Below are 27,594 nucleotides of genomic sequence, written 5' to 3'. Positions count from 1 at the left end.
AGCGCCATCCTTATCATGGCCGCGGGAGCCGGGACGGCGGGCTCCGCTTCCGGCCCGGGCGTCGTGCGTGACCCAACGGCGTCACAGCCGAGGAAGCGGCCGAGCAGGGAGGGTGGGGAGAGTGCGCGACGGTCAGACGTGATGGCGGGAGGAGGCGGGAGCAGCGAAGGCAGCGGGAGGGCTGGAGGCCGGCGGACGTCCCGCAGCAGCGGGCGCGCTCGGCGAGGACGCCACGAGTCCGGGCTGGGGGGCGCGGCGGAGCGAGGCGCGGGGGAGGCTCGGCTGGAGGAGGCCGTCAACCGTTGGGTGCTCAAGTTTTACTTCCACGAGGCGCTGCGGGCCTTTCGGAGTAGTCGGTACGCGGACTTCAGGCAGATCCGGGACATCATGCAGGGTGAGGGCCGGACCGGGCCGGGCCAAGGGAAGGAGGAGGGTCTGTGGGGAGCGGGAGTTGGGGTAGCCGAGCCAACGAAATCTTTTTTCCCAGCTTTGCTTGTCAGGCCCTTGGGGAAGGAACATACGGTGTCCCGATTGCTGCGGGTTATGCAGTGCCTGTCGCGCATTGAAGAAGGGGAAAATTTAGGTATGGTTGTTTTTGTGTTCTTTGCTACTTACGTAGGATTTTGTTGTTTTCAAACTTATCGGGAACTGAAACATTCCAGGTTAAGGTGCGCTACTGTTTCCATCTCAGTGGGCCTTTTCATTTTTACAATGGATGCTTTCTCTTTTCTAGTTTTCTGCAGTTAAGATTTTCTTGGTTGCTTTTCTGTGGTTTTTGTTTTCTCCCACCTGTTAATTGTTCACAGAACTTTGTTGTAGGAAGTCAGTTATATTGATAATGGACGTGTTTTTCCCGACTCCAGTGGTTTTCAGAGTAAGAGCCCTTTTGCTCCTCTCCCATTGAACTTGACAGCTGTTTAGCAAACTGTCTTTTGTTTTTAGCCACTTGTATCTTGAATTTATTTGGGAGACATGTATATTTGTTAAAGAATTAATTTAGTTGTGTGGAAAAATATTACAGATAGTCTTTAAATTCATTAATTTGGAAAACAAAGTTAAATTCATTAATTTGAATTTGACCCTTTATATGTGTGTAAGCTTGTGTCAAGTATATCAGCAAAACAAATGCAAATCTTAATGTATTTGCCTGTTCCTTTCCCATAAGTGTGTATATATTTTTGGACACAATCTTTCAGCTCCCTAGAAAAGAACTTAAAGTGAATTAAAAACTGTGCTTTGTTCTAGACTGTTCCTTTGATATGGAGGCTGAGCTCACGCCATTGGAATCAGCTATGAATGTGCTGGAGATGATTAAAACAGAATTTACACTGACAGAAGCAATGGTCGAATCCAGTAGAAAACTGGTCAAGGAAGCTGTAAGGCTTTATTTTTACATTTTTTCTTTTAACAGAAATCTGAGGTGTTTGAAGCTGCATTGCTTAAGCTTTTCTGAGTGAAGTAGAGGACAAACAGGGATGGAGAAAAAATAGGTGTGCACATGCATATAGATGTTACTTCAGGTGTCCCTTTCCCACTCAGGCGTGCCACATTCTCTATTTTTGTGATTTTAGTGATCTTCCTTCTGGCTCTGGCCACAGCACACAGGAAGTAGATTGGCACTAAAGACTGACATTTGGGAGATACTGAACCAATCAGAAATGCAATGAAAAGGCAGGTAGTATCTCTGAGGGTCTAGGATTTGGTAACCCTATGTACCCCACAGCCTGGGCCGTGGGAATACAGGACTGGCTTTGAGCTCTTCCATGCAGTTGTCTGTAGAGCTTAGAGGACATGCCCTTTGAACAGACTAGAATCAGAGGTGCTGAGTTAATTAGCAAGGTGGAACAAGAATGTTAGAAGAATGGCATAGGTAGTGTTAAAACTAGGAAAGAAACTAATAATCAGGTATAGTGGCACAAATGTGTAATCCCAGCATCTCTGGGTGGCTGAAACAAGAGGATCATAAATTCTAGTCTAGCCTGGGCAGCATAGTGATTCCCTCTCAGAAAGGGCTGACAGTATAGCTCAGTGTAAGGCTGGGATACAATCTCCATTGGGGGGGGGTGTGTGGAGAAACAGCTAATGAAATATCTACAACTAATGAAATACCTAGTATTTAAAAGCATTAAAAATAGGAACTAGTCTGGCCAGGGATTTAGCTCAGTGGCATAAGCACCTACATGGCAAGCGTGAGGTCGTGAGTTCGATCCCTGGTACAAAAAAAAGAAAAAAAGAAATAGGGACTGGGGATATAGCTTAGTGGAACAGTGCCCACCTGGCAGGTGCCAAGTCCTGAGTTCAATTTCCAGCACCCTAAATAAATAAGTAAAAGTATTAAAAATGACTGTGGGAACGAATCAGAAAAGATTTTTCTTCTCCACTTACGGCTGGAAATTTGGAAGGTGGTGCAGAGGTGTGATTAAAGGACAACAGATCAGCATTGCCTTGGTAGGATAAAGTAAGGAAATTGAAAAAAAAAGAGCAGCCCTTAAAAGGATACAATCCCGAGCTGGGCATGGTGGCTCACGCCTGTAATCCCAGCACTCAGGAGGCAGAGGCAGGAGGATCATTTCGAGTTCAAGACTGGCATGTGCTACAAAGTGAGCTCAAGGCCAGCCTGAACTGCATAGGGAGACCCTGTCTCAAAAAAGACAAAAAAAAGAATACAATCCCAGGACAGAGGAGGAAAACCATGCTTAGCAAGGAAAATAGAGGCTGTGTACAGGATACTCAAGTATCCTATTAAGAAAAACTAGCCTGCATGAGGTGGAAACATTTTATTTATTCTGTTAAGGACCTTGGGCAGGAACTGCTTTTGGTCATGTGAAGTATGTGTAGATAATTATTGATTTCCAAGGAAAAATAATTCCAAGAATTGATTTTTGTATAGCTGAGTTAGGTTTGTATTAGGGGTATAATGCCAGAAAAAAGTCATTAGCTAGGGAAGAGAAATCCACACCTACTTTCGAAACAGCCAACTTTTAAAGGGGAGGAAATGATCCCAGTGTGGTGGCACACAGCGGTGATCCCAGCACATGGGAGGATGAAGCTGGTGGGTTGCCATGAGTTTGAGGTCAGCCTTAGGTACATAGTTCGAGGTTAGCCTGAGACCTCAAAAACCTAAATAGAGAAAGCAAAAAATAGTTCCAGTTCAGAGTAATTCATCTGGCTTCTTTAGAAAACAAGAACCCTAGACTTGACTTCCGGCCCCTGTTCATAAGTCTTTGTGAAGTTATATACATACACATAATTTTGTTACATAAGCTCAAGATCCCTTATTTTGGGGCTTCTTTAGGGCAATCTATCAAAGAATTCTAAACTCCCTTGGTTTTGTTGACTGCCTCATACGTTTCAGTTCCCTGCCAGGGTCCAGATCTCTTGCTATGTTTACTATAGTACAATAACTGTGGTGTAGCAGATTACTCCAAGACTTAGCAACTTAAAACCATAAGTGATCCCCCTGTTTTCACATGTCAGGAATCTGGGTTAGTAGGTGGTTCTGGCTCACAGAGTCACAGTCATTTTAAGACTGAGATGAGGCTGAAGCATGTGCTTCCGTGCTCACTTAGGAGGGTCATGACAGGACTTGGGCAGACCAGACAAGCTCTGCATGAGGATGTGTTGGGGACCATGAGAAGCAGGATTCATGGTGATTCTTTCAGAGGCTGATCACAATTACCTTAATCTCTTAGTTATTAAATGATACTCTATTATTTGTCCTTTCAGTTTACTTTTGAAAAGTTTCTCAGACTCCTGGAATCTGTTAATGGTTATCCTTGAGTAAATACCTCAGGATGCCTAGGCCCAGGGACACTATTGGATGCATTTAAGCTTTGTGAAGTGTCACAGTTTATTTAAAGGTGTATTTTTAAGTTTTATCAAGTGAGTTAGAACTTCTCAATGCTTAGGCTAGGGGTCTCTAGAGTTCTCATCAGCCCTTTCAGGGGGCAGATGAGGTAAACATGGTTTGTAATATATGAAAAACATCATTTGATTTTTCAGTACTTTAGACATTTGCACTGACGTTGCAAGAGCAATAGTAAGTAAAATTGTTAGTACCGTGGCAGGATGAGCGGGTAGGTAGTGGTAAACTGTACTAGTGGCCGTTGTAATCTTCCCTACCAAATGCTTTTTTGTTTTTTAGTTTTTGAAACAAGGTCTTGCTATGTAAGTTCAGGCTGACCTTACTCACTATGTAGCTCAAGCTGGCCTCAAAACTCCTGATAATCCTCCTGCTTCAGCCTCCCAAGTGCTGGGGCAGGTGTTCGTGTTACAATGCCTGGCTGCCAAATGCATTTTTGAAAAAACTACCTGTTTCTGCGTAGGTGTGGTGTTACATGTCTGTGATCCCAGGACTAGGATGCTGAGGCAGGAGAATTGAAAGTTTGAGACTAGTGTGGATAATGTAGGGAGACTTCTCAAAGAATCAAGTTGTGGATGTAACTCACTGTGAAGGCTCTGGTATCGCCAAAACCAAATAAACTAATAAGCGCCAGGTTTAATTAAAAATGTCTTTCCCAAGTAACAAAAATTTCAACCATCTCTCTGTCTGGTACTAGGGATTGAATCCAAGGCCTTCACACTGAGCCAGTCTCCAGTTCTTTTTTTAGTTTTTTATTTTGAGATAGGGTCTCCCTAAATTACTCAGGCTGGGCTTGATCTTATGATCCTCCTGCCTCAGCCCTTGATGGCTGGCATTACAGATGTGCTCCACTACACCTAGCTTCATCATTTTATTAAATCTAGACCTACAAGTAACCATATTTTGAGCCCTGTTTTTTGTTTGTTTGTTTGTTTGTTTTATGGGTACCAGGGATCGAACTCACGACTGCCTGCTTGCAAGGCGGGTGCTTATGCCACTGAGCTAAATCTCTAGCCCCTTGAGCCCTGTTCTATACGGTGAAAGTAGGGAATCAGCCTGTAGCATTTCTGCTGCATACCAGAGCATGATGGCATTCAGGGAAAGCACTGACAGAGCTGTATGTTAGCAGCCCTTTTTATGAACACCATTACCTAAAAGAACAACTCACCAAACTAGGGTTATTCAGGTGGAGTATTTGGCAGTCATTTTCTTGAAATAAAGTAAGCCTGTACTTAAAACAGCTGACAGTGTTTGTTAGCCATAGCAATATTCAAGCTTTCAAATGAAAGGTTAGAATGGGAAAACTTATTCATGTGCTCGGCATCTCCCCAATACTTACATTTTTCTGAAGGTTGTTAATATTAACTGATTTTTAAAATACTTTCAATTAATGTGTCAACATTTGGAGTTGTACATAACTAAGTGAATCAGTGTTTTCCAAGTGATTCCAGGTGATTGGATGAGAGATCCATTTAAAGTACAAGCCATGCTGCATATAGTGGTATACATCTGTGAGTCCAGCACTCAGGAGGCTGAGGCAGGAGGATTGCCTTGAGTTTGAGGCCAGTCTGAACTACATAGTAAGACCCTGTCTCAAAAAAACAAAAATGAAAGTACAAGCCAGATTGATGAATTTTAATATAGTAAAGAAAAGTTTGCTATTAAAATTTGGTATAGAATCAGGTTAGACTATCTAGTTTTTGGAAAAGTCTCTTGAAATATTCTTCTATGTTTATAAAGCCATCTTCTATGTTTATAAAGCCAGATTTTTAAAATCTGCCTCAACAATTCGGTATATCACAACACATAACATAGAAGCAGTTGTGAGAATCTAGCCCCTTTCTGTTAAGCCAGCTATTAAAAAGGTTTGAAAAAATGTAAAACAATGACACCTTTCTCACTGGATTTCTAAGAAAGTACAGTCATTTTTCGTAAAGATATGATTTATGTTAACCTGTAATGAGTTTTTTAATGTGAATTAATATTTTAAAGTTTTTTCTATTTTATGTTTCTCATGCAGTGAATATCAACAGTATAACCTCCATAAACGAAAGCTCTTCCTGGTCCTTATTAACATTTAAGACTGAAAGAAAGAAAAAAGAATAGCAGAAGGAAATCTTGGGACCAAAAAGTTGAAGACTTACATTAGTGTTCTCTGAACAGTATAGATTCCTCAATTAGACTTTTTTTTGGTGGGTGGGGACAGGGTCTCACTATACAGTTTAAACTGGCCTTGAACTCATTGTGTAGCTCAGGCTGGCCTTGAACACAGCAGTCCTCCTGCCTCAGCCTCCCAAGTGCTGGGATTACAGGCATGCAACATCATGCATTGCTCTCAGACTTTTTGAAGAACTGGGAAGACTATGGCTTGTTCTTCGGGAAGCTTATTCATTTATTGCTTTTTGAGTTTGTTGGTTTTATTCATCTGTTGCTTTTTGCTGTGGAACACTCCCCTGCACTTCGGTAACAGCGCCTGATTCTTTTAGGGCCTTAGCCCATTTGTGGTGCTGGTAGATGAGACATACTCTCCTAGTACTTAAATTCTTGAAACAAAAAAACTTTGTCAAGGCCTTTTAAAAACTGCTACTTCTTAGAACAATGTTACTTCTTTGAGAATGATTATTTATTGTTCTTCACTTCTCTGAGTTACAGTTTTCTTTTTCTGTGATAATATGTGCTTTCTGGCCTTCCCAACTTTAAACCTAGCTCACCTAGTTTGAAGAATCTGAGGGTTTTTTTTGTTTGTTTTATTTTGTGTTTTTGAGACAGGGTCAGTGTTCCAGCTTTCCTCAAACTCATGACAATGGCAGTCTTCCTGCCTGCCAAGAGCTGGGAGTACAAGTGTGCATAACTACTCCCAGATCAAATCCGTGGTTCTCATCTTTTCTTTTTTTCTTTCTTTCTTTTTTTTTGGGGGGGGGGATAGGATCTCCTTACGTAGTTCAGGCTGGTTTTTTTTTTTTTTTTCCCCAAGCTGTTCTTAAACTTGCTGTGTAACGCAGGCTGGCCTCAAATTTGGCAGTGATCCTCCTGCCTCAACCTCCCTGAGTGCTATGATTACAGGCATGTGTACCACATACAGCTTCAAATTTTTTTATTTAAATTAGCCAGAGAGCCAGGGTTATAGTCAGTGGTATAGTGATTCCCAATACCAAAAAAAAAAAAAAATAGCTAGAGATCATTGATAGGGCTTGCCTTATATCCCAAGAACTGTAACATAGCCTCAGAAGAATTACATTTTCTGAAAACTGCCAAAGTAAAAAATCAGTTATACATCCTGGATATCAAGAATATTAAAAAGCAGAAAACTTTATCCGTAACACACTATGATTCATCAGACAGCACAAACTTTCATTTCATGGAGGTTATTTGTTGGAATTTAGCTCAGTGGCACAGTGCCAGCCTATCGATACTGATTTAGGCTGTCACTGTTTTGTCATTAAGGAACATAAGTTACCTGGTCAAAAACAAGGATTTTGAACTAATGCTGATGCAAGTTGTATTGTCTTACCCTGTTGTCTTTTCAAACTGCTGCTAGTTGGAAAGGGAAACATTGTGTTCATAAATCTGTTTTGAAATGTTTGCCAAGATTTTGGTAGTATCTTTAATAAAGGTGTCTGTCTCTAGCATCCCAGAAAATAAACGGAAAAAGAAACAAGACCAACAAAAAGCAGTTTTTAAAATTTTTCCATAGGAAATTAATACATAATTTGAAAAGATTTAATAGCTCAAAATTTGGAGACAGACTTTTAGTTTTTGTTTTGTTTTGTTTTTTGGTACTGGGAATTATGCTTGCCAGACAGGTGCTGTGCCACTGAACGATATCCCCAGCCCTTAATTTTGAATGCATTCATATTTACTTTTTTCTTTTTCTTGTTTTGTTTTGCTTTTGTTTTTGATGATACTGAGGATTGAAACCAGCCCCTTTACACTGAGCTACATTTCCAGTCCTTTTTTTATTTTTTCTTTTGTGGGAGGGTCTTATTAAGTTGCTAAAGTGCCACACTGGACTCAAACCTGGGATCTGCCAGCCTCAACTTCCCAGAGTCCTGGGGTGACAGTTGTGTGTCACCATGCTTAACTGCCTTTGTTTTTTATAAAACATAGGAGGACTGGTGTTCCAGTTCTGAGGAAAATAAAGCAAATACATTCTCTTTCATTTTTCTCTCTTAATGCAACTATAAGTATTGTTCAGAATGCATAGAGCATACCTCTAAGGGTTCTGAAATGTAAAATGATAATGGACATATGAAGAATATCAGAATTTGAAGTTTCATTAAATCAGTATTGAGTAGTTACCATTTTTTCCTCCTGTGGTGTCAGCCAGACTGAACTCAAAGGCAGCCTGAACCCTGGAATTGCACTGTGAACAGAAAGAATTCCAAAAGTAGCTGTCGTCTTTGGTATAAGGAGCAAGAGCTGCTCTCTTAAGGGTCAGAAACTTTAGGAGAAATCTGTTTCCTTTTTTTCCCTCCTCTGTCCTATGCTGGTCCTCAGGCTGTGAACTCTGGCAACAGCAGTGCCGACCAGCGATACAGGCAACAGGGAATGCACCTGAAACTGAAGAAACACCACCATTTTTTTCTTACCAGAAGAACTTTGATTCCCTAGGACTTAAAACCAATGCCATCACTTTTTTTTCTTGTCTTACTGTAATTAGTATGTGGCAAAGTAGGGAGCCTAGACCCGACATGTGCAAGTCTGGCTCAGTATTTGAAAATCAATGATCATATTGTCTAAAGAAAAAAAAATAATCCTATCTATTGATACAGAAAGTGCATTTGACCAGATACAGTATTAATTCATGATAAAAACATTCAGCAAACTAGAAATAGAAGGGAACTGCCTCAGCAATAGCCAAGAATGTCCCTTCTCACTCTGCTCAACATCAGCATTGAAAGGCCTGTCCAAGGGAATAGTAATAACACAAGGTGTGCAGATTGAAAAGGAGGAATACAGTTGTCTCATTTGCTGCTGACAGCTGTGTAGAAGACTTCATAGGCTATACCTCAAAAACCCTTACATAATGAAGTTTAGCAAAGATAGATTGACAGAAAAATGAGTCATATTTCTGAATACTAGCAGTGAACAATGTAAAACGGAAATACCAAGACAGTGTCATTTATATAGCTAAATGTATATATTTTGAATTTAAGTTTGCAGAACATAAAGGAACTGTACTTGGAAAAGTACATAATTCTAAAGGACATAATTGTTCATAATTGGAAGACAGTATAGATATTAGCTCTCTAGTTGATATATAGAGTTAATACTATTCAAGCTACAGTCTCAGCAAGTATTGTAATAGATACAGACTAGCTGATTCTAATATTTATGTGAAAAGGCAAAGGAACTAAAATGAAGTACTTTTATAAAAGAAAAGGTTGGAGCACTCAGTGTTCAATTTCAACAATAACTATAAAGATAAAGCTACAGTATTCATGACTGTAGAGATGTGAATCAGTAGAACAGAAGGGTGTCTAGAAGGCAGTTCTATGAAAAATAATGAAAAAGGGGCAGTCTGTTTTGTCTTGTTTTGTTTTGAGACAGTCTTATGTGCTTCAGGCTGGCCGTGTACTCACTTTGTAGCCTGGGCTAACCTTAAGTTTGTGGCCATCCTCCTACTCCAGCCTCCCAAGTGCTAAGTTTACCCACGTGTGCCACTATGCCTGACACAAAAAGGATAATCTTTTCATCAAATGATATGGAAACAATGGAATACCAATTTGTAAAAATGAACCATGAACCAAGCAGAGTAGCACTCAGTATAATCTTAGTACTTGGGAGGCTGAGGCAGGAGGATTACCACTAGTTGAGGCCAGCCTTGGTTACATAATGAGTTTAAGATAAGTCTGAACTGGGGCTGGGGATTTAGCTCAGCGGCATAAGCGCCTGCCTTGCAAGCAGGCAGTTGTGAGTTTGATCCTTGGTACCGATAAAAAGGAAAAAAGACAAAAAAAAAAAAAAAGGTAAGTCTGAACTTCATAGTGAGACCTTGTCTTGAAATAAATAAACCCACAATGAATAGTTCACAAACTTCATTCTCTCTGTGATTCCAGTCTCAAACTCATTTGGATGAGAGCTGAATCAAATTCAGTGGTTAGGATCACTGTTAATCTTATGGGGAAATTTGATTGGTTTTTGACCAGGTTGTGGAGAGAATTGATGTCCTGAACCAAGGTACCACTGTTCTTACATACCAATCAGAATGGCTAAATTTTTTTAAAAGTACTAGTTTCATATTTCAGAACCTACATAGTAACTGTTTACATAATAACTGTTTCATTTATCACTTAAAAGAAATGATGGGCTGGGAGTTAAAGCTCAGAGATAGATAGCATGGGTACCTAGTATGCATGGTGGATTGTCGGTTTGATCTTAATACCTCAGAGAAGGAAGTGGTAAGGATAGGCATCAATTGAAACTCATACATTGCTGATGGAAAGACATTCAGCTGCTCTGTATCATAACAGTTTGGCCATTTCGTACCAAGTAAAACATAAACTTTGCGATCCAGCAGTCCTACTCCTGGATATTTATCTTGGAGAGCTGAGAAATTATGGTGAAACAAAACCTTTACTTGAATGTTTTGGCATCTCTATTCATAATGACCCCAAACTGTGGACAGCTGAGGTATCATTTAGTGGATGGGTGGATAAACTATAGTATATCCATATGCAGTCATGTTCAACAGTTAGAAAAAAAATGAATTCTGATAGTGCAGCAACCTAAAGAGACCTTGAAGGCATTACTGTATGCTGAGTGAAAAAAGCTAATCTCAAGGCTAAACCTTTAAGCCTAGTGTGACATACTATATGAATCCACTCATATGACATCCTCAAAGAGATGAAACAGCAAAAAGAGGCCTGGGGATTTAACTTAGTGGTGTAAGTGCCTGCCTGGCAAGTGCAAGGTTATGAGTTCAATTCCTGCTACCAAAAAGAACAACAAAAACAGCAAAAAGAAAAAGCAAAGGGGAAGCTGTGAATGCAGAAGAGCTGTAAGGGAGGCTTTTTTTTTTTTTTTTTTTGGGTCTTTTTCCTTTTTATCGGTACCGGGGATCGAACTCATGACTGCCTGCTTTTAAGGCAAGCGCTTATGCCGCTGAGCTAAACCCCCAGCCCCTGTAAGGGAGGCTTTTGAATCCACATGGTGATTGGTTACAGAAGTGAGCATATGTTAGCATTCAACACTGTACACAAAAAAGCACTTTTGCTAAATGCCAGTTAAATAGAATTTAACAAATACAGTGGGACCTATGTGAGTCAAAAAAAGTAAAAGCTTTGTATTTTTCATGGAAGTAACTAGATGGCATGTTGATTTATGCCTGAAATCCCAGGACTCAGGAGGCTAAGGCATGAAGATCACTGTAAGTTGGAGGCTAGGCTGGGCTACAAAGTGAGTTCAAGGCCTGCCTGAACTTTATAGCAAAACCCTGTTTCAGAAAGGCAAAAAAAAAAAAAAAAATAAGTATAGGCAGGTGTGGTGGTGCATGCCTGTAATTCAAGTATTTGGAGGCTGAGATGTAACCCTGGCCTGAGCAACTTAGCAGAGCCCTGTGTCAACAGTAAAAAAAGAGCTAGGAATGTAGCTCAGTCAGTGGTACTGGGTGCAGTCTTCCCTAGTACCCTCCTCACACAAGAAAGTATTGTCTCAGTATACATTAGTTTACCTGCCAAAAATGACATATAAGTAAAACCCAGTGGTCTGATGAAAACTGCATTTATTTTGAACCTTCTGTGGAGCAAGAATTTATGGTCATGCTTGCTTATTCAAGAGCATTTGACACCAGTTTCCATCAGCTCTGGATGATAACAGAACCATGTTGTGAACAGAACCATCCTAGCTTTTTGCTAAGACCAAGTAGAGAACAGAAGCAGCAAAGATCAGTACTGGGATTCCCCTGCTGTTCTCCTCTTGGTCTGTATCTTTATACATTCTTTTCTGTGAAGATTCATGCATGTTTTCCTTCCTTTTTGAATGTTTTCCTTCCTCTTTGAATGTTTTCTTTAAAAAAAAGTCTGTCATTTGGGGAGGTGGGTAGTACTGGGGGCTGAACCCAGAGCCTCCAGAATACTATGCAACATCCAAAGCCCTCTTCAAAAGATGTTTCTGTATTCCTGTTGTGAGGCAAGTTTAAGGTAATTGCTTAATATTGTGATATAACTACAGATGCCTTTCATTTTCTGTTGGGTTTTCTAACTTTTAAAAATATGTGTTAAAATTGCCTTTTCAGATTTTCAATCTATTATTTTTCCTCCACATATATTCCCTCAGGGTTTCTTCATAGGAGGTTTTCTCTGTGGTTGGTGAGAACTTTTTGTTCTTCCTGGAACCTTGTTGTTTTTATCTGCTGCTTGTGGATGCGCTGGGTGTGTTCTTACTAATTGCCTGCACACTTTAAACCTGCCAGCTGGTGTCTGGTCTGAGAGGCCTGCTCTTTCATTTTGCAGAACAGGCCTCAGGCCTTTCCTAAATGGAGCCTGCAGAACTGCGGTCAGCACATCACCTGATTGTTTTGTTATTCCCCAGCAGGGTATGTCCCTCTCCCTCTCCCACACCTTACTTCAAAATTCTTGCATACAAAAAGCCTGGAACCCAGTTTTGGAGATCTAGAACGACTCCTATGTATTTTGTCCTCCTTAGGAGCCCCTGGTAAAGTTGGCTAAATGGTCTATAATCTAGGGAATCAAGTTTTGGTCTGTCAGTCATTAAAAAAAAATCCATAGTAATAAGGAAAAGCTACTACTTTACAAGCTGAAAGAGACAGCTTACAGTAGTCATAATACTTAAACAATGACCATTGGACTTTAAATAGTACAGGAATTTGATACAATATGAAAAGATTCTTGTGTATATATGACTCAACTTTACTTTTTAATGGAGTTTATTTTGATATTTGGTATTCTGATTATAGCTGTTATTGCAAAAGTTAAAAAAATTTTCCCCCTTTTGTAGGCTGTCATTATTTGTATCAAAAACAAAGAATTCGAAAAGGCTTCAAAAATTTTGAAAAAGCATATGTCAAAGGACCCTTCAACTCAGGTAAATTTGAAATATTTTTGCTTCTGTGACTTAAATCCATCTCATTGCTTTTGTGGAATAATAGAGAAATGGTCCTTGTCAGGAATAGTATGTAAATATTCACCTTTAAATGTGCAACATCTTGGACTGGGAAGTGGTTAATAATAGGGTGAGTGAGGGTCCTGAGTTTGATCCCTAGCACTACAATAAATAACATTTTCAGCATGTTTTGTGTTATATGCAAGATAACTGAGATTATCTTCAATATGTCTGATTATTTCTTTATTTTGGGTAGTGGAGTACAGACCCAGGGACTGTGCTACACTCCCAATACTTTTAATTTTTTGAGACAGTGTTTTGCTCAGTTGTCCAGTTTGTGATCTTCCTGTCTTAATCTTCCAAGTAGCTGGGATTGCAGGCACCTGCCATTGTGCCCAGCACATGTTTTTTTCTTTTTTTGAGACAGGGTTTACTATGTAGTTTAGGCTGGCCTTGAACTCACTATGTAGCTCTGTCTAATATCGGACTCACAGTGATCCTCCTTCCTCAGCTTCCCAAATTCTGGAATTGCAGACGTGTACCACCATGCCCTGCAAGATTTATTTTTATTACACAAATTTACATAAACATTTATTTTATTCATTTTATCTGGTTTGTGATAGATTTATTTAAGCAATTGGCATGAGATATAGAGCTGACAAGTTTTGTAGTGTTTTAAAAATGCTAATCCTTTCTGAAGTTGATTGGACAAAAAAAGAAGCTAATCCTACAGTTTTGAGGAAACTGCTTTGGTGAGGCTTAACATCTGTTTTCTGATATTAAAAATTCTCTTGGTCGGCTGGGGATTTAGCTCAGCAGCATGAGCACCTGCCTTGCAAGTCTGTGGCTGTGGGTTCGATCCCTAGTACCAATACAAATAAATAAATACATAAATAAAAATTCTCTTGGCTCCCTGCTTTTATCTTTTCTTCATAAATTACTTATTTGAAGAGGTAGTATATGAACATAATACAATTTTCAGATTTTTTTTTTTTAAACCGGGGATTGAACCTCATGACCTCAGCAGGCACTTACACTGCTGAGCTAAATCCCTGGCCCTATGTACATAATACAAAATTCAAAAGACAAAAAAAAATGTAGTGAAAATTCTCTTACCTCTTACACTTGCCATCTTGTCTCCCTCAGAGGCATCTCTCTCAGAGGTATTATGTTTTTTATCCTTTCAGAGATATGCAAATAAGTTTGGAGTATGTGTGTGTATACACATACCCATGAAACTATAATCTTGCCTATTATTACATCCACAGGTGACAACATACTCTACGTGCTGATTTGAACACTGCTTTTTTTTTTTTTCTTTTTTTTTTTTTTTTCACTTTATATTATGTTAGCTGAGTGGTGGCCCTTGCTTGTAATTCCAACACTGGGGAGGCTGAGCCTGGAAGATCGCTGCAAGTTCAAGGCCAGCCTGGGCTACATAGTGAGCTGAAGCCTAGCCTGAGCTACATGGCAAGGCCCTGTATCAAAAAGAAAAAATGTATCTTGAAGTTCATTTAGCACATAGGGATCTTCTTCATCCCTTTTTGACTCACTGTTGCTCAACCTTAACTTTGTGGCCAGTCCTCTGTGTTAAACTTCCCTGCCTGTATGTGTTCCAGTGGTTTTCATTGACAACATTGTAAAGGTTCTAATACTGTTTCAGCTCACTGTTGAATTTTACAGGCATTCTTTTTTTCCCTTCTCACGTTGTGAACATTGATTCTGTCTCTAGAAGCTCAGAAGTGATCTCCTGAACATTATCCGAGAAAAGAACTTGGCCCACCCTGTTATCCAGAACTTCTCCTACGAGATCTTCCAGCAGAAGATGCTGCGCTTCCTGGAGAGCCACCTGGACGGCACAGAGCCCTACCTCCTAACGGTGTGCCTTTGGCCTCTGCGCTCTCCCCAGTCTCGATGTGCCCCTGAGGATGCGCAGGGAATTAAAAAATAAGTGGGGCTAGGGTGTAGCTCAGGCTTTGGGTTTAGTCCCCAGCGCTGCCCATATGCACATACATACACAGAGAAAAGAAAAAAAGTGAAAAAATATTAGTAGTTGTAAAAGATTTTGAATTACATACATTCCCAAGGCTGGGGATTTAGCTCAGCGGCATAAGTGCCTGCCTTGCAAGCGCATAGCCATGAGTTTGATCCCTGGTACTGATTTAAAAAAAAAAATTGAATTTTATGCATTCCTCTCCTTAATTAAATGCTAAAGTAACTAGGCATGGTGGTACATGCTTCTAATCCCAGCACTTGGAAGGCTGAGCAAGAGGGTCACAAGTTAGAGGCCAGCTTGGGCTACATAACAAGTTCAGGGCTGGCCTGGGCATAGTGAGACCTTGTCTCAAAGTCAAAATCTATATACTAGTAAAAACATTCACTAGTGGGCTGGGGATTTGTCATAGTGGTGGAACTTTTATTGCTTTGTATTTCAAGCTGGTCTCAAGCTCACTTTGTAGTCCAGGCAGGTCTTGAACTAGCAACGATCCTCTTCCCTCAGCCTTCCAAGTGCTGGGATTATAGGCATGTACCACTGGGCCCAGGCTCACAGTGGTAGAACTTTTGACTAGCATGCATGAGGACCTAGATTTAATCTTCATCACATCAACACAGAAAACACCACAAAAGAGTTTAATTGTCCCATAGTTGGTTTGAGACAGGGTCTCAATATGCAGTTCAGTTTGGCCTTGAACTTGCTGTGTAGCCCAGGCTGGCCTCAAACTTGTGATCCTCCTGCCTTAAGCCTCCCAAGTGCTAGGGTTACAGGCATGTGACCCCATGCCCTCGGTTGTCCTAAATTTGGGGGGAAAGATTTTTTTTAAAGAAATCGAGGGCCAGGGATTTAGCTCAGTGGCATAAGTGCCTACTTTGCAAGCTCACAGTTGAGTTCAATCCCCAGTACCAAAAAAAAAAAAGACCTTGACTTCTGTGTGTGACTCCCAGTAGTGACTTGGGAGTCAGTAACTGGATGAGGGCCAAGGTTGGAAGGATGAAAGAGAAGATGTGTGGTGTAAAGTCAAGTGATTGGGTGTCTGAAAGATTAGAGTTCTGCAATATTGAGTGTTGCCCACTAAACGAGATGTGTTTCACGACACTGGGGACTGAACTAGGGTCTTTGTTCTGAGTTATATCCCCAGCCCACATTTTCTATTTTGAGATAAACTAAGTTGCTCAGACTGGTCTCTTACTTGTGATTCTCCAATTGAGTTCTTTAGTATACACAGATTTGAACCAGGGCAGGGATGAGGTTGTGAGTTCCATCCCAGGTACCAAAAAAAAAAAACCAGTTATGAACAATATTTGGAAAGATTACTGATCTTTGAGGAAGAAGAAAGAAGCTTATAGTTGACTATGATGGTGCACACATGTAGTCCCAGCACTCTGGGAAGCAGAAGCAGGAGGATCACAAGTTTGATCCCAGTCTAAGCTGTTTAGTGATTTAGCAAGATCTTTACTCAAAAAAAGAAGCAAAACCAAACACTACCTCAGGATGTAGTAGAGTGTGAAGGCCCTGGGTTCAATCCTCAGTGCTACCAAAAAAAAATTCTGAGGTGGTTCTCATTACATGTGCCCAGTTTATGCCTCAGTTGGATTTATAAGTTTCAATATTAAGTATGTTTATAGTGAAAGAAGCAAAGAATAACTGACATTATGTGGCATGTTTATTCTTTCCCAGATGGCCAAAAAGTCTTTGAAATCTGAGTCTGTGGTCTCAAGCGCAGTAAAGGAGGATAAGCAACCAGCACCACAGCCTGTGGAGAAACCACTCAGAGAGCCTGCAAGGTGAGAACAAAGCCCTTTTGCGACATTGGGGTAATCACTAAGCAGGATCTGTTCGTCTCTGAGATGTGCCCTACTCGCGTGTTACTGGCTTCCTTGTACACGGTTCTGGGGGAGACAGACAGGACACCCTGGGAAATCATGAATACAGAAGATGGTATGTCTGGGACCCTTGACTGAAGAAGTTCCTAGTTGGCTCTTCAAAGGTTCTGTGTTCATTTTTGTCTTTGCCTCACTCATTCCGTGTATACCTAATTTGTGAGACACTTAGGAAGCAGTAATCAAATGGAAGTCTAGTAGCTACAGGAGGAGTTACAGATTGAGATGTCTCTGAGGGCCTGTGTATTCGTCCATTTCTGTTACTACCACTGTGTACCTGAGGCCGCTTTGTAAAGAAAGAAGTTTTAGAGGTCTGAGTGCCCACAGGAGGCAATGGCTTTTTTTTTTTTTTTCTTGCTAGCAGAGTCCACAGTGTGTAGGAAGAGACAGGATGCTCGTGAGTGTACTTTGTTCTTTAATGTCTTTCCCTCTTAGAAAGCTGCCAGTATTCACTCATGGGGACTCTGTCCTAGCGGCTTGATGTAGTCCTAGTCACCTTCCCAAACCCTCCCTCTAAATACTAAAATTGGGTTAAGTTTCAACTCTCCTGATACCTTCTCCTGGATGACTATCTGGGGGATACTTAAATGATATCCAAAAACCATCCAGCCTGGTGGGAAATAGGGATAATGGGAACCTAGGAGAAGTTAGTCAGGGGCATAGAGCTGGGAAGGAAGGAGGGCGTGCTTTTCAGCTGCTGATGGTTACTGCTTTTTTTTTTTTTTTTTTTCTTTTAAATGTTTTGAGACAAGCTCTTACAAAATTACCCAGGCTGGACTCAAACTTGGGACCCTTCTGTTTCAGCTGTAAGTGCTGAGGTTAGAGACATGTGTTGTCACACCTGGCAGGCAGTCTGTTTTTTAAAACAAAACCTCATGTGGTTTACAAGCCACATCTGCCAACTGGGTTAGTCCTGCAGGCCCCCAGTTTGCCCCTGTCCTGACACCAGCTGTCCCAAATGATAAGTGAACTTTTTGCCACAGGCATTCTCTAACTGTTCAAAGACCAGGCAGCACATGCCTTCCTTGAAGAACTCTGGGTAAGGACTACAGCCCCTGGTGGAAACCAGTTAGTTCTTTTTTCTCACATGAGGGTTGGATTGGGGCAGCTAGAGGAAGAGTCCAGCCTTAGTGGTGAGCTTGTTGGGTTGTCAGTTGATTACTGAGGTGGACTTGTAGTAACCTTGCATTTCAGAAAGACTCTTGCCTACTCCAGTGGGCATCAGCAGTGGTGAAACTGATCCTCATGTGTTTGCCATGTTTGCAGGCAGCTACAGAATACTCCAACAACCATTGGAATTAGGACTCTGAAGGCAGCTTTCAAGGCTCTGTCTGGCGCCCAGGATTCCGAGGCTGCCTTCTCTAAACTGGACCAGAAGGATCTGGTACTTCCTAATCAAGCCCCCCCATCATCACCAGCCCTCAAAACCAAGAGACCCAGAAAAGATGAAAATGAAAATGCAAACTCATCCCCTGCTGAGGGTGAGGGCAGCTCAGAACTGCAGCCCAAGAACAAGCGCATGACAATAAGCAGATTGATTTTGGAGGAGGACAGCCAGAACCAGAGTACTGAGCCCAACCCAGGCCTCAGCTCCTCCCCAGAGGTTGCGTCCAAGTCCACTGCTCTCAGCCATGCCTGCCCAGGGGAGAAGAATCCTAAGTATGAAGACCTTCTTTGTAGCAGTTTTAGGGCTGGTTGGCGGACCTGGTTGGGCCTGATATTACTTCCGTGAATGAAGTAACTTTCAGCTAAGTTACTCACCACCAAGTCTTGCTCAGACTGATAGAGCAACTCGGGAGCAGGGAGCAACAGCGTGGTCCTCCCTGCCAGTTCCGGAGCCCCACGCATTGGGCTGCCTGGCACTGCACTAGGTAGTGAGTGAGCTGAAGGCTTCTGAGCCGTCTCCCCATCACTGTGTTCATTTTGAGCGAATATCTGAGTGCCTTGACTACTAAATATAGTCTCATTTGTTAAAAGATAGTTATTTGAATTGGCCAAACTATACTTTGATCTTTAAAAGAGATTAGTGAATACGCATAGTCTTACACCTTTTATGAGCATTTGAGACGACAAATTCACTGAATATTTATACTAATCTTCCTAATGCTGCTAGGCATATTGCAGCAGTGATTAGAGTACTTAATTTCCCTCCCCATCATGACTCCTGACCTGGCTGTTGAGTTCCGCTGCCTTTTGTGCCCTGCTGTGGATCTCTCTCCCTGCAGACGGCTCAGCTTGCTGTCTCTAGAACACACTGTGTTTGCTTCCACTGTTGTACTTTGCTTCCTCACATTCCCAGCAGTGGACTGTCGTGCCTCCATCATTGTCAGAATCCCCATTCGTCCTTCGAAGGGAAGAGAAGCTGTTGTTAATTAAGTGTTTTCTGGGCCCAGGCACTTTGATGCATTATCTCAACGAGCCTCCAGCCCTCGCTCTGAGGGTTGTCCCTCATTATCCCCACTGTGTAGGTGAGGGAGGCTCAGGGAGGTTACTAGCTTGCCTGAAGTCTCACAGCTGCAAGTGGCACAGATGCTCTTCCACTTTAGGTTGGTTATTTTGGGGTGTTTTTGTTTTTTGGTTTTCCAGATTTGATCTCTTTTTTTAAAAATTAATTTTAATGGTACATATTAGATACATACATATAATAATATCATATGCAATTTGTGCCTGTACATAATATTGCTTGATTCTTCTTTATCCCCCTTCCCCCCAACTTTGTGGTACATTTTATTTTGTTTTGTTTTTTAGACAGTGTCTCACTGAGTAGTCCAGGCTGGCCTTGGAACTCACAGTGATTCTCCTGCCTCAGCCTCCCAGGTGCTGGGATTACAGGTGTGCAGCACCATGCTCAGCTTACTTAGGGGTTTTTGAAGCCAGGTTGGTCTTGATACAAAAGCCCGGATCTATATGTTACCTATACCACGTTGCATCTCTTAGAATGCCCTCCTTGAACTTTTCCTGGTCACCTCTGCTGTAAGTGACCCACCCTACTGCCGTCTGTACCACTGCCCTGTGGTGTAGTTGTCTGGGGATCTGGTGTGCACTACACTGGGCACCCCAAAGGGCTGTGGCATGGTTGGTTTTCACTTAGGCACAAATTCTTACTGTGTGCATCACCACTTGCATTTACAAGTGAGTCACTGGCTGGCAAAGGGGCATAGCTGATGGCAGCTCCAAACACATTGTTTTTATTTGATGTGCAATCCATTTATTCCTCACAGAAGCCTGTGGAGCATAGGGGTTGACCTGAGGAACAGGAGGAAATGAGAGAGGGCCAGGTTATGATGTTTTTTAAATGGATAAATTTGTGGAGGTTTCGAAGTAAGTCACCTCTCCTTTATGTTAGGGCCATGAAGTCTGATGGGTACTGTACAGCAGGGATTGTAAACTGGCCCTTGGGCTAAATCTGCCTGCTACCTGTTCCTGTAAATAAAGTTTTAATGAACAGTCAACACCCATCAATTATAGATTGTACATAGCTACTGTGGGTCCTCTGAACATAAATTGAGTAGTCATGATAGAGACAGCAAGTCCTGCAAAGCTGAAAGTACTGCCTGGCTCTACCAAAAAAAGAGGGTCAGTGAGCTTTACTTCAAAAGGAAGCACATGTGAGGTGCCCTGAAAACTTGGGGGAGGAAGTGCTGAACCTGTTCAGCAAAGTTTTGGGTGGAGCAGACATTGCTGTGGAGCAAACACTGAGCTGGCCTGGAAGGTCGAATGGGAGGTTCTGCATGTGGGAATGTGACATTCTCGCCGGAGAACTCCTGCAATGGGTGCAGAATAGCGGGCATGCTCCAGGGGATCCTGTAGTAACTGCTGGGAGGGTGCGGTGCACAGGAGAGAAGAAAAGTCTGGAAGGGCAGATGAGCCAGGTCCTATCAGGCTGTTTCTCAAGCGAAGCTTCAGGTTGCCTGTGGAGCATTGCCCGCTATGTGTTCCCAGACTCCTGACCACAGATTAGAAGAGGCATGAGAATGCTCCGTAACCTGCTAACTGTGCCCTAGATAATTAGCTGATTGGGAGGCCTGCAAGATACCACCGAGGGCTTCTGAATAGAATGGAAAGGGGAAGGGGCCTCAGCAAGCCGGGCGGTGGGAGCAGAAGCAGGGTTAGGGAAGATCACCTGTAGCAGAGCCTTGCTGCCTAGAGTTCTGTCTCCCACAGAGCAAGTGCTTTTTACTAGGTAGTAGTTAACCAAACGAGGATTCATTGATCCTAAGGGATGATCTCTAAGACAACTGTAAAAGACCAGCAGAGGGTTAATACTTCAGATACTGTGGAGCATGCAGATTGTACATACTTTTATTTTCTTAAAACACTTTGGAAATATAAACACCGTTCTCAGTCAAAGCCTCAACAAAATCCGTAGTCACAGACCAGTTTGTGAGTCCCTGCTATAACTGCCAGCGATACACACAAGGACTGGGAAGTGGATCTACTTGCCCAGAGCCACACAGCTGTCTAACAGTTGAGGGGACCCATTCTGAACCCCTTGCATGTAGCATGAGAGGAAACGGGCGCTGTGTACAACACCATCAACAAGAATTCCCGGGCCCCATCCAGTAACCACTAAGACATTTGCCCAGGTGATAGCACAAGCATGCAGGGCTGGCAACCTTGGTGACCTGTGAAGAGCGGCGAGCAGCTGCGGGGAGACTGGGCCAGCAGGGAGCCCGGTTCCAGTCATTGTCATACCTGGCTGGGATCAGAAGATAGAAAGCCATTCTGGGGGCTGGGAGTTTAGCTCAGCAGCATAAGCACCTGCCTTGCAGGCAGGCGGTCGTGAGTTCAATCCCCGGTACCGATAAAAATGAAAAAGACCAAAAAAAAAAAAAAAGCCATTCTGACTTTGATTTCTAAATAGTAATTAATACAAATATCCTGAGAAGGAAAAACTTCCTGTATAAATTTTTTGTTTACTCTTTGTCTCGGGAAATGATTCCCAAATAATATTAAGGAGGGGCTGGGGATATAGCTCAGTGGCACAGCACCTGCCTGGCAAGTGTGAGGCCGTGAGTTTGATTCCAGGTACCAAAAAATAATAATGAGGGTAGGGTCCAGTTGAAGAACAAAGTAACAGTCTGTCATACTTGACTTGGCCACTTGACTAGTTACATACTTATTTTTGTCTTGGAGATCCTCCTGCTATGCAGTTCAGGCTGGCCTTGAGCTCACTTTGTAACCCAGGCTGGTCTCATTAGACTCACGATGGTCCTGCCACCTCAGCCTCTAAATGCTGGGATTACAAGACTACCACGTCCAGTTTATGGCGAGTTAATTCTTTACAAGATTTAGTCACCTCAAGAGATTTTTCCAACCCTATGTACTTACCAAATTACTCATTATTTTCAAAATACTCAATTTTTTTAAAGTTTCATTTGCATTAGGAAGGAGACAAAAGTTTGCCCCTACTGTCCTTATCAGCTTTTCCTGGTCTTTTTATCTATATAAAGTCTTCAAAACTTAGTTCCCGTGTGTTTTGAAGGTACTGTACCTTTGAAATCTGGTGATTCATTCTGTTCCCAAGGCAGTCGTGTCACTTGTATCACTAATGAAGTAAATACAGTTAAAAGTCGATTAGCAGAAGTGGACTGTAGTTTTCATTTAACAGGTTGGCTCTGGGCCTTTGTATTTGTGGCCACACTGAAGTACTTAACATTTTATGTCTACTGAAATGATTCTTGTTTGCTCATTAATCTTTAATGGTAATCTCAGTGTTACTTTACCATACCTCCAGCTAACATGCTGCTGCATAGGGCGTTTGGGGTGGACAAATGAAGATAAGGGCCCCTGCCTTCAAGGACCTCATGGGTAGGAGCATGTTGTGAAGTAAGCACTGTGTTGGGCAAAGAAGACGGTGTCAGTCTTCGCTGGGTCCAGTCTTTAGAGGAGGTGGTGTTAAGAATGATGGCCTTCATCGATGGCCAGGAGTTCACGGGAAGGATGGAGACTCAGGAAAGTGCAGAGCTTCTGGGAGAAGGAGCAGGGCAGCCTAGCTTGCCATGCAGATGGATGGATGGGCCCTTGGTAGAAAACTGCCTGGGTAGCTGACCACATAGGCAGTTAGGCAGCGAGAAGCATCGTGAAATAGAGGAGCAATGTGGGATGTGGTCATTTTAAGTCAACTCTGGAAGAAGACGCTGTAACACTAGCACGTAGCAGCTTAGGTTTGAACCCAGGGTATGGGGAGAGAAAGGAAGTCAGTCCAGAAACAACCAGAGCCTGTTGGTGAAGGAAAGGGAAGAGTTTGCAGCTCCTTGGCTGGAATACCAAGATCCTCAGTGAGTCAAAGCCAGCCAACAAGAAGAGCACATTTGAAGGGGGATGGAGGTGTACTATCTGGTGCTGAGTTTGAGGGATGGTCCCGCAGCCTGCGGGAGTTCACGGGAAGGGGCCTGGCCAGCCAGTGGGCTTGAGGGTGGTGTGTAGGAGAACCTTCAGTGAACACCAGGAGTCAGTAAGGTCAGGACGTGGGGTGACGATGAATTTGTTTCATGTCTTGTCCTCCTTAATCTCCCCTCAGAGTATCCAAAGGCAAGTGGAACAGCTCTAATGGGGTTGAAGAAAAGGAGACTTGGATCGGAGAGGACGAGCTCTTTCAAGTTCAGGGTAAGCAACAGACTTTGCTTGGCTTCCTGACACTTCCGGAAGGATAGATGCACGTTACTAACATATTCGTGTTCCAGAAGCTGCTGCCTTCAAACAGGAAAAGTGTAGTAAGTTCCTGCCCTGGATTTGGTTCCCATTAGACAAAGGAGACTGTCAAAACAGCACTTCATGTTTCTTCAAACAAAGTACCTGGTTTTGTGGTAATAAATCCTGGAATATTTAATCATAGTTGCTGTCCCTCCTGTAGTCTGTCAGTTAGAAAAGGTGGCATCATTCCCTGCAGTTCTGGCATAAATTAAAAAATCTTAACCAGTTTCTATGCGTACGTATTTTTTCTAAGAGATGCTTTTCCATAATTAATACCAAACTTAATAAGAGTTTGCATGAGGGGGCTGGGGATTTAGCTCAGCAGCATAAGCGCCTGCCTTGCAAGCAGGCAGTCATGAGTTTGATCCCTGGTACCAATAAAAACGAAAAAGACAAAAAAAAAAAAAGTTTGCATGAAAATCTCCCACATATTTGGCATTCTAATGGAAATATCTAAGTGTTAAGTCAATCCCAAAGATTTTTAGAGTTTTGTATTGATTTTTGGTTCTTTGAGACAGGGTCTCACTATTGCTGTGTAGCATAGGCTGGCCTCAAAGTTACAGCAATCCTCCTGCCTCAGTTTCGCAAGTGCTGGAATTACAGGCATGAGCCACCATGCCTGACTTCCAATCCCAAAAGTTTTGTCCTTAAAAGATACCTTCATTGGCAGATATGTAGCTGACCATGTCAAGATCACATGGAAAATAGAAGAAGTAACAGAAAAACAATAAAACTGTCATTAAATATGTTAAAACAATAAGAAAGTTCTAGAAAACAGCCACTTCCATTGTAGTTCGAATGTGTCAACTTTAGAAAGCTGCTTCCACCTTTGTAAGAAATACTTCATAATTTATTTTCTTTTTTTCTCCCTAAAAGTAATCTGCATGTGGGAAGCTGAGATGGGAGAATCACAAGCTGGTGTCCTTCTTGGGCAACTTAGTGAGACCGTGACTCTAAATAAATAAATAAGTAGAATTACAAGAATTGAGTTTGTAGCTCAGGGGTGGAGTCCGCTGAGTTCAGTCCCCATTACCACACAAGTAATCATTTCCCAGAGCCCTTCTCCTCTACTGTGTAGGACACACTGCTAGGACTGCATAGCTCTGCAGCAGGCAGGCCAGCACATCTCAGACTGATGCATCCTGCTGTCCTGTGGCTTTCTTCCTGGCTTCCATTGCTTGGAATAGCCCCATCCCTATTTTACACTTGTATACCCTCCTCTAGCCCTTTTTAAAAAATCATCTTGCTGGGGCTGGGGATTTAGCTGAGTGGCATAAGCGCCTGCCTTGCAAGCCTGTGGTCATGAGTTTGATCCCTGGTACCGGTAAAAATACAAAAAAATAAAAATAAAATCATCTTGCTATTTTGGAAAGCCTCGTTTCTCACCTGCAGGCTAAGATAGGGAGCCCAATTAGACTTCTGTAGCCCATGGTAGTGAGATGGAGTAAATATCACCTGTTGTTCTCATTAAAAAATCAGATTGTATTTATACAAAATGAACAAGGACTTGACATGTTTGGCATAAAACAGTAAGATTGTATTATTTCAAAGCAATAAGTGGTCGGCAAGCTGTTGTGAGAGATTCTACACACATACACAGCATAACACGCATATATATTGAGGTATTATACCACACCAGCCCCTCAGTAATTTCAGAAAATGATGGTTTTGCTGAAGAGCCCAAAATCCACCAAATAACTGTTCACTGGAAGCCTGTTTGTAAAGCACTTGCTTTGTATAGTTCTCATGGAATAAAATGACTGGTGTTTGGAAAGGACAAAAATAAATCATTGGTGATGTACTTACTCGTCTTTGCACATCTGTGCGAAAGTTGAGTCAGGTTTGCTCTTTCTGTTTGTGCAGAGGAAAGTAGACTCTAAAGTGAATCTATTGTTCATGTTTTCCAGGAGCCACAGGTGAAGACAGTACAACCAGTGTAGCAAGAAAGCAGGTAATTTGAAATTTTCTTTTGTGATCTGAGTTTTATAGATAGAACAAAAGTAAAATAGTTATAGACTACCTGTGTACTGGTACAAATCTTTCTTGAGATTGAATAAAGCATTGTTGCTGGGTACAATGGCATACAGCTATAGTCCCAGTACTCAGGAGGCTGAGACGGGAGGATCACCATAAGTTGGAGGCTAGCCTAGGCTATATTGTGAGTTCAAGGACAGCCTGAACAATGTAGTGAGACCCTGTCTCAAAAGAAACCAAAAAACCATTGTATGGGTATGCACCTGTCTCAGAAAACAACTCCCCAATAAAAGAATTGTTGACAGATCAAGTTAATATTTATTCTTTAGAAGAAAAATCTAGGAGGACAGAGCCTGATAAACCTTTTAGACTGAGAACAACATACACAAATTTTGATGCTTGGAACAGAGAAGTGATTATTAGTTGAGAACAAGCTGGCAGGACACTGAAAATTTTTAAATGTCTAGAGCCACAGAGTTCATTTACAGCCTATGCCATATTTTAAATGGTAGGCCCTCCTTTTATTTATTAATTTTGGTACTAGGAATGGCACTCAGAACCTTGAGCTTGCCAGGCAGGGGCTTAAGCTGCTGAGCTACATCCCCAATCCTAAATCCTTAAAGTCAGATTATTCCCCTAGGATTTTTTTGGTGGGGGCAGGGGGATGCCCAAGATCAAACTTAGGCCCTTACACAAGCCCTCTACCCTTCTAAAACCCCTGCCCTCTTCTAGGATTTACTGTTTTGGAGAAGATAATGAATGAAGATGACTTTTGATGAATCTTTTGGTTTTCTTTTGCAGAAATGGACTGTAGAAGAAAGTGAATGGGTCAAAGCTGGAGTGCAGAAATACGGGGAAGGAAACTGGGTTGCCATTTCTAAAAACTACCCATTTGTTAACCGAACAGCTGTGATGATTAAGGATCGCTGGCGGACCATGAAAAAACTTGGCATGAACTGAAACAGGCTTTCATTTCAACAGCATCCACAGGAGCATGGCTCCTAATAACAGTCCCCGGTAGTCTGCTGTTTCTTTCAGAAGCTGGGATGGGATGAAAATTTGGGCAGCCTCCCTCAGTGCGGGGGAGGTCCCAGGTCCACTTCATCACTGTTGGAGATCATGCAGCTAAGAACTAAGAAGCAAAGCCAAGCCAATCCCGTGTCCTTGGCAGAGATGACAGGCACACAGCTTGTACAGTGCCAGAGTATCATTAGTGTTTCCCTTCCTTAGTGATTTGCTGAAACGTAAATCTCCAGTAATCCTTAGAACCTTCTCCTAAGAAATGGTGGAGTCTGTTAGGAGCCACATCTTATTCCATGACCTGTTAAAACCAGCATCATGAGCGTTGTCTGGAGAGAACTTGTTCCTTGTAAAGTTCTGGCCTTCTGGCACAGATGCAGAGAAACTCTTCTATCATGAGCCCAAGTTGAGAGAACAGTCTCTGGAATCTGATTCCTTTTAAAGTGTTCCCCCGCTTGTGACATCAGCCCTAGGCCTGACTGCCTTGGCATTTGCCCTTCATATGTGCTGGGCTCATGGGCAGGTTTAACCTCCACTTCTCATGTGGTGGAACCAGTGTGTTTTTGGTAAAATTGTGAATGTAGATAAGCTTAGCCCCCACCCGACCGCCTGCCTCTAACTCCTTTCTTGATTTTCTTCTCATGCTGGACTTTTAAAGCTTAAAAGAAATCCCGATTGAATATTAATGCCTAATTCCGTTCTTTGTGAAATGGTTGCTTCCGCCTGATCCCCTAATTGTGCTGTGTTAGTGTCTTGCACTGGACTCAACATTCCCTGCTCCTTTTGTACTGTGTTGTGCTTGCTGTCTCTCCCAGACATCCTTAAAGACTGTCTTTAGCAGAAGATTTCAGTAAAGTGTTTTCTGTAATCTTTTTTTTTAAATATGAGAACTAATTGTCCGTACTTGTAGCATTCTTCATTAAAGTTTTGCTTCTCTCAACCGTAAGTACCTGTTCAGTTGCAGCCTCGCACGTGTTCACAGATGGAAGTGGCAAAATGCTGAATGAACTTTGCTGAACTGTGCGGACCCGAAGCCGCCGTTAAACTGTACCGGATGCGCTAATCCGTGGATGCCTTGTTAAGCAGATAACATGGAGAGT

The 27,594-nt window shown here is 42.1% G+C and overlaps 1 protein-coding gene across 4 annotated transcripts; it reads left to right on the top strand.

The window, feature by feature from the left end:
- On the top strand, window positions 1-27,434 carry Terf2 (telomeric repeat binding factor 2). 4 transcript variants are annotated; one of them, XM_063247571.1, is made up of 10 exons: window positions 1-394; window positions 488-583; window positions 1,246-1,376; window positions 12,821-12,907; window positions 14,658-14,804; window positions 16,602-16,708; window positions 18,071-18,285; window positions 23,328-23,413; window positions 25,408-25,451; window positions 26,276-27,434. In XM_063247571.1, exons 1-9 carry the CDS (start codon window positions 16-18, stop codon window positions 25,438-25,440), a joined length of 1,281 nt encoding a protein of 426 aa, XP_063103641.1. In that variant the 5' UTR covers window positions 1-15; the 3' UTR covers window positions 25,441-25,451; window positions 26,276-27,434. The 4 variants fall into 4 exon arrangements, with proteins under 4 accessions (XP_063103641.1, XP_005004689.1, XP_063103640.1 ...); XM_005004632.4 differs by having other exon boundaries at window positions 18,071-18,463; XM_063247572.1 differs by having other exon boundaries at window positions 229-356; window positions 18,071-18,463.
- The last annotated feature ends 160 nt before the right edge of the window (window positions 27,435-27,594 follow it).

The sequence above is a fragment of the Cavia porcellus genome, unplaced genomic scaffold (assembly GCF_034190915.1).
Source record: "Cavia porcellus strain 051 isolate PalLab524CR breed Dunkin Hartley unplaced genomic scaffold, mCavPor4.1 scaffold_4, whole genome shotgun sequence".
NCBI classification, from domain to species: domain Eukaryota; kingdom Metazoa; phylum Chordata; class Mammalia; order Rodentia; family Caviidae; genus Cavia; species Cavia porcellus.
This window is presented reverse-complemented; position numbering and strand designations above follow the sequence as displayed.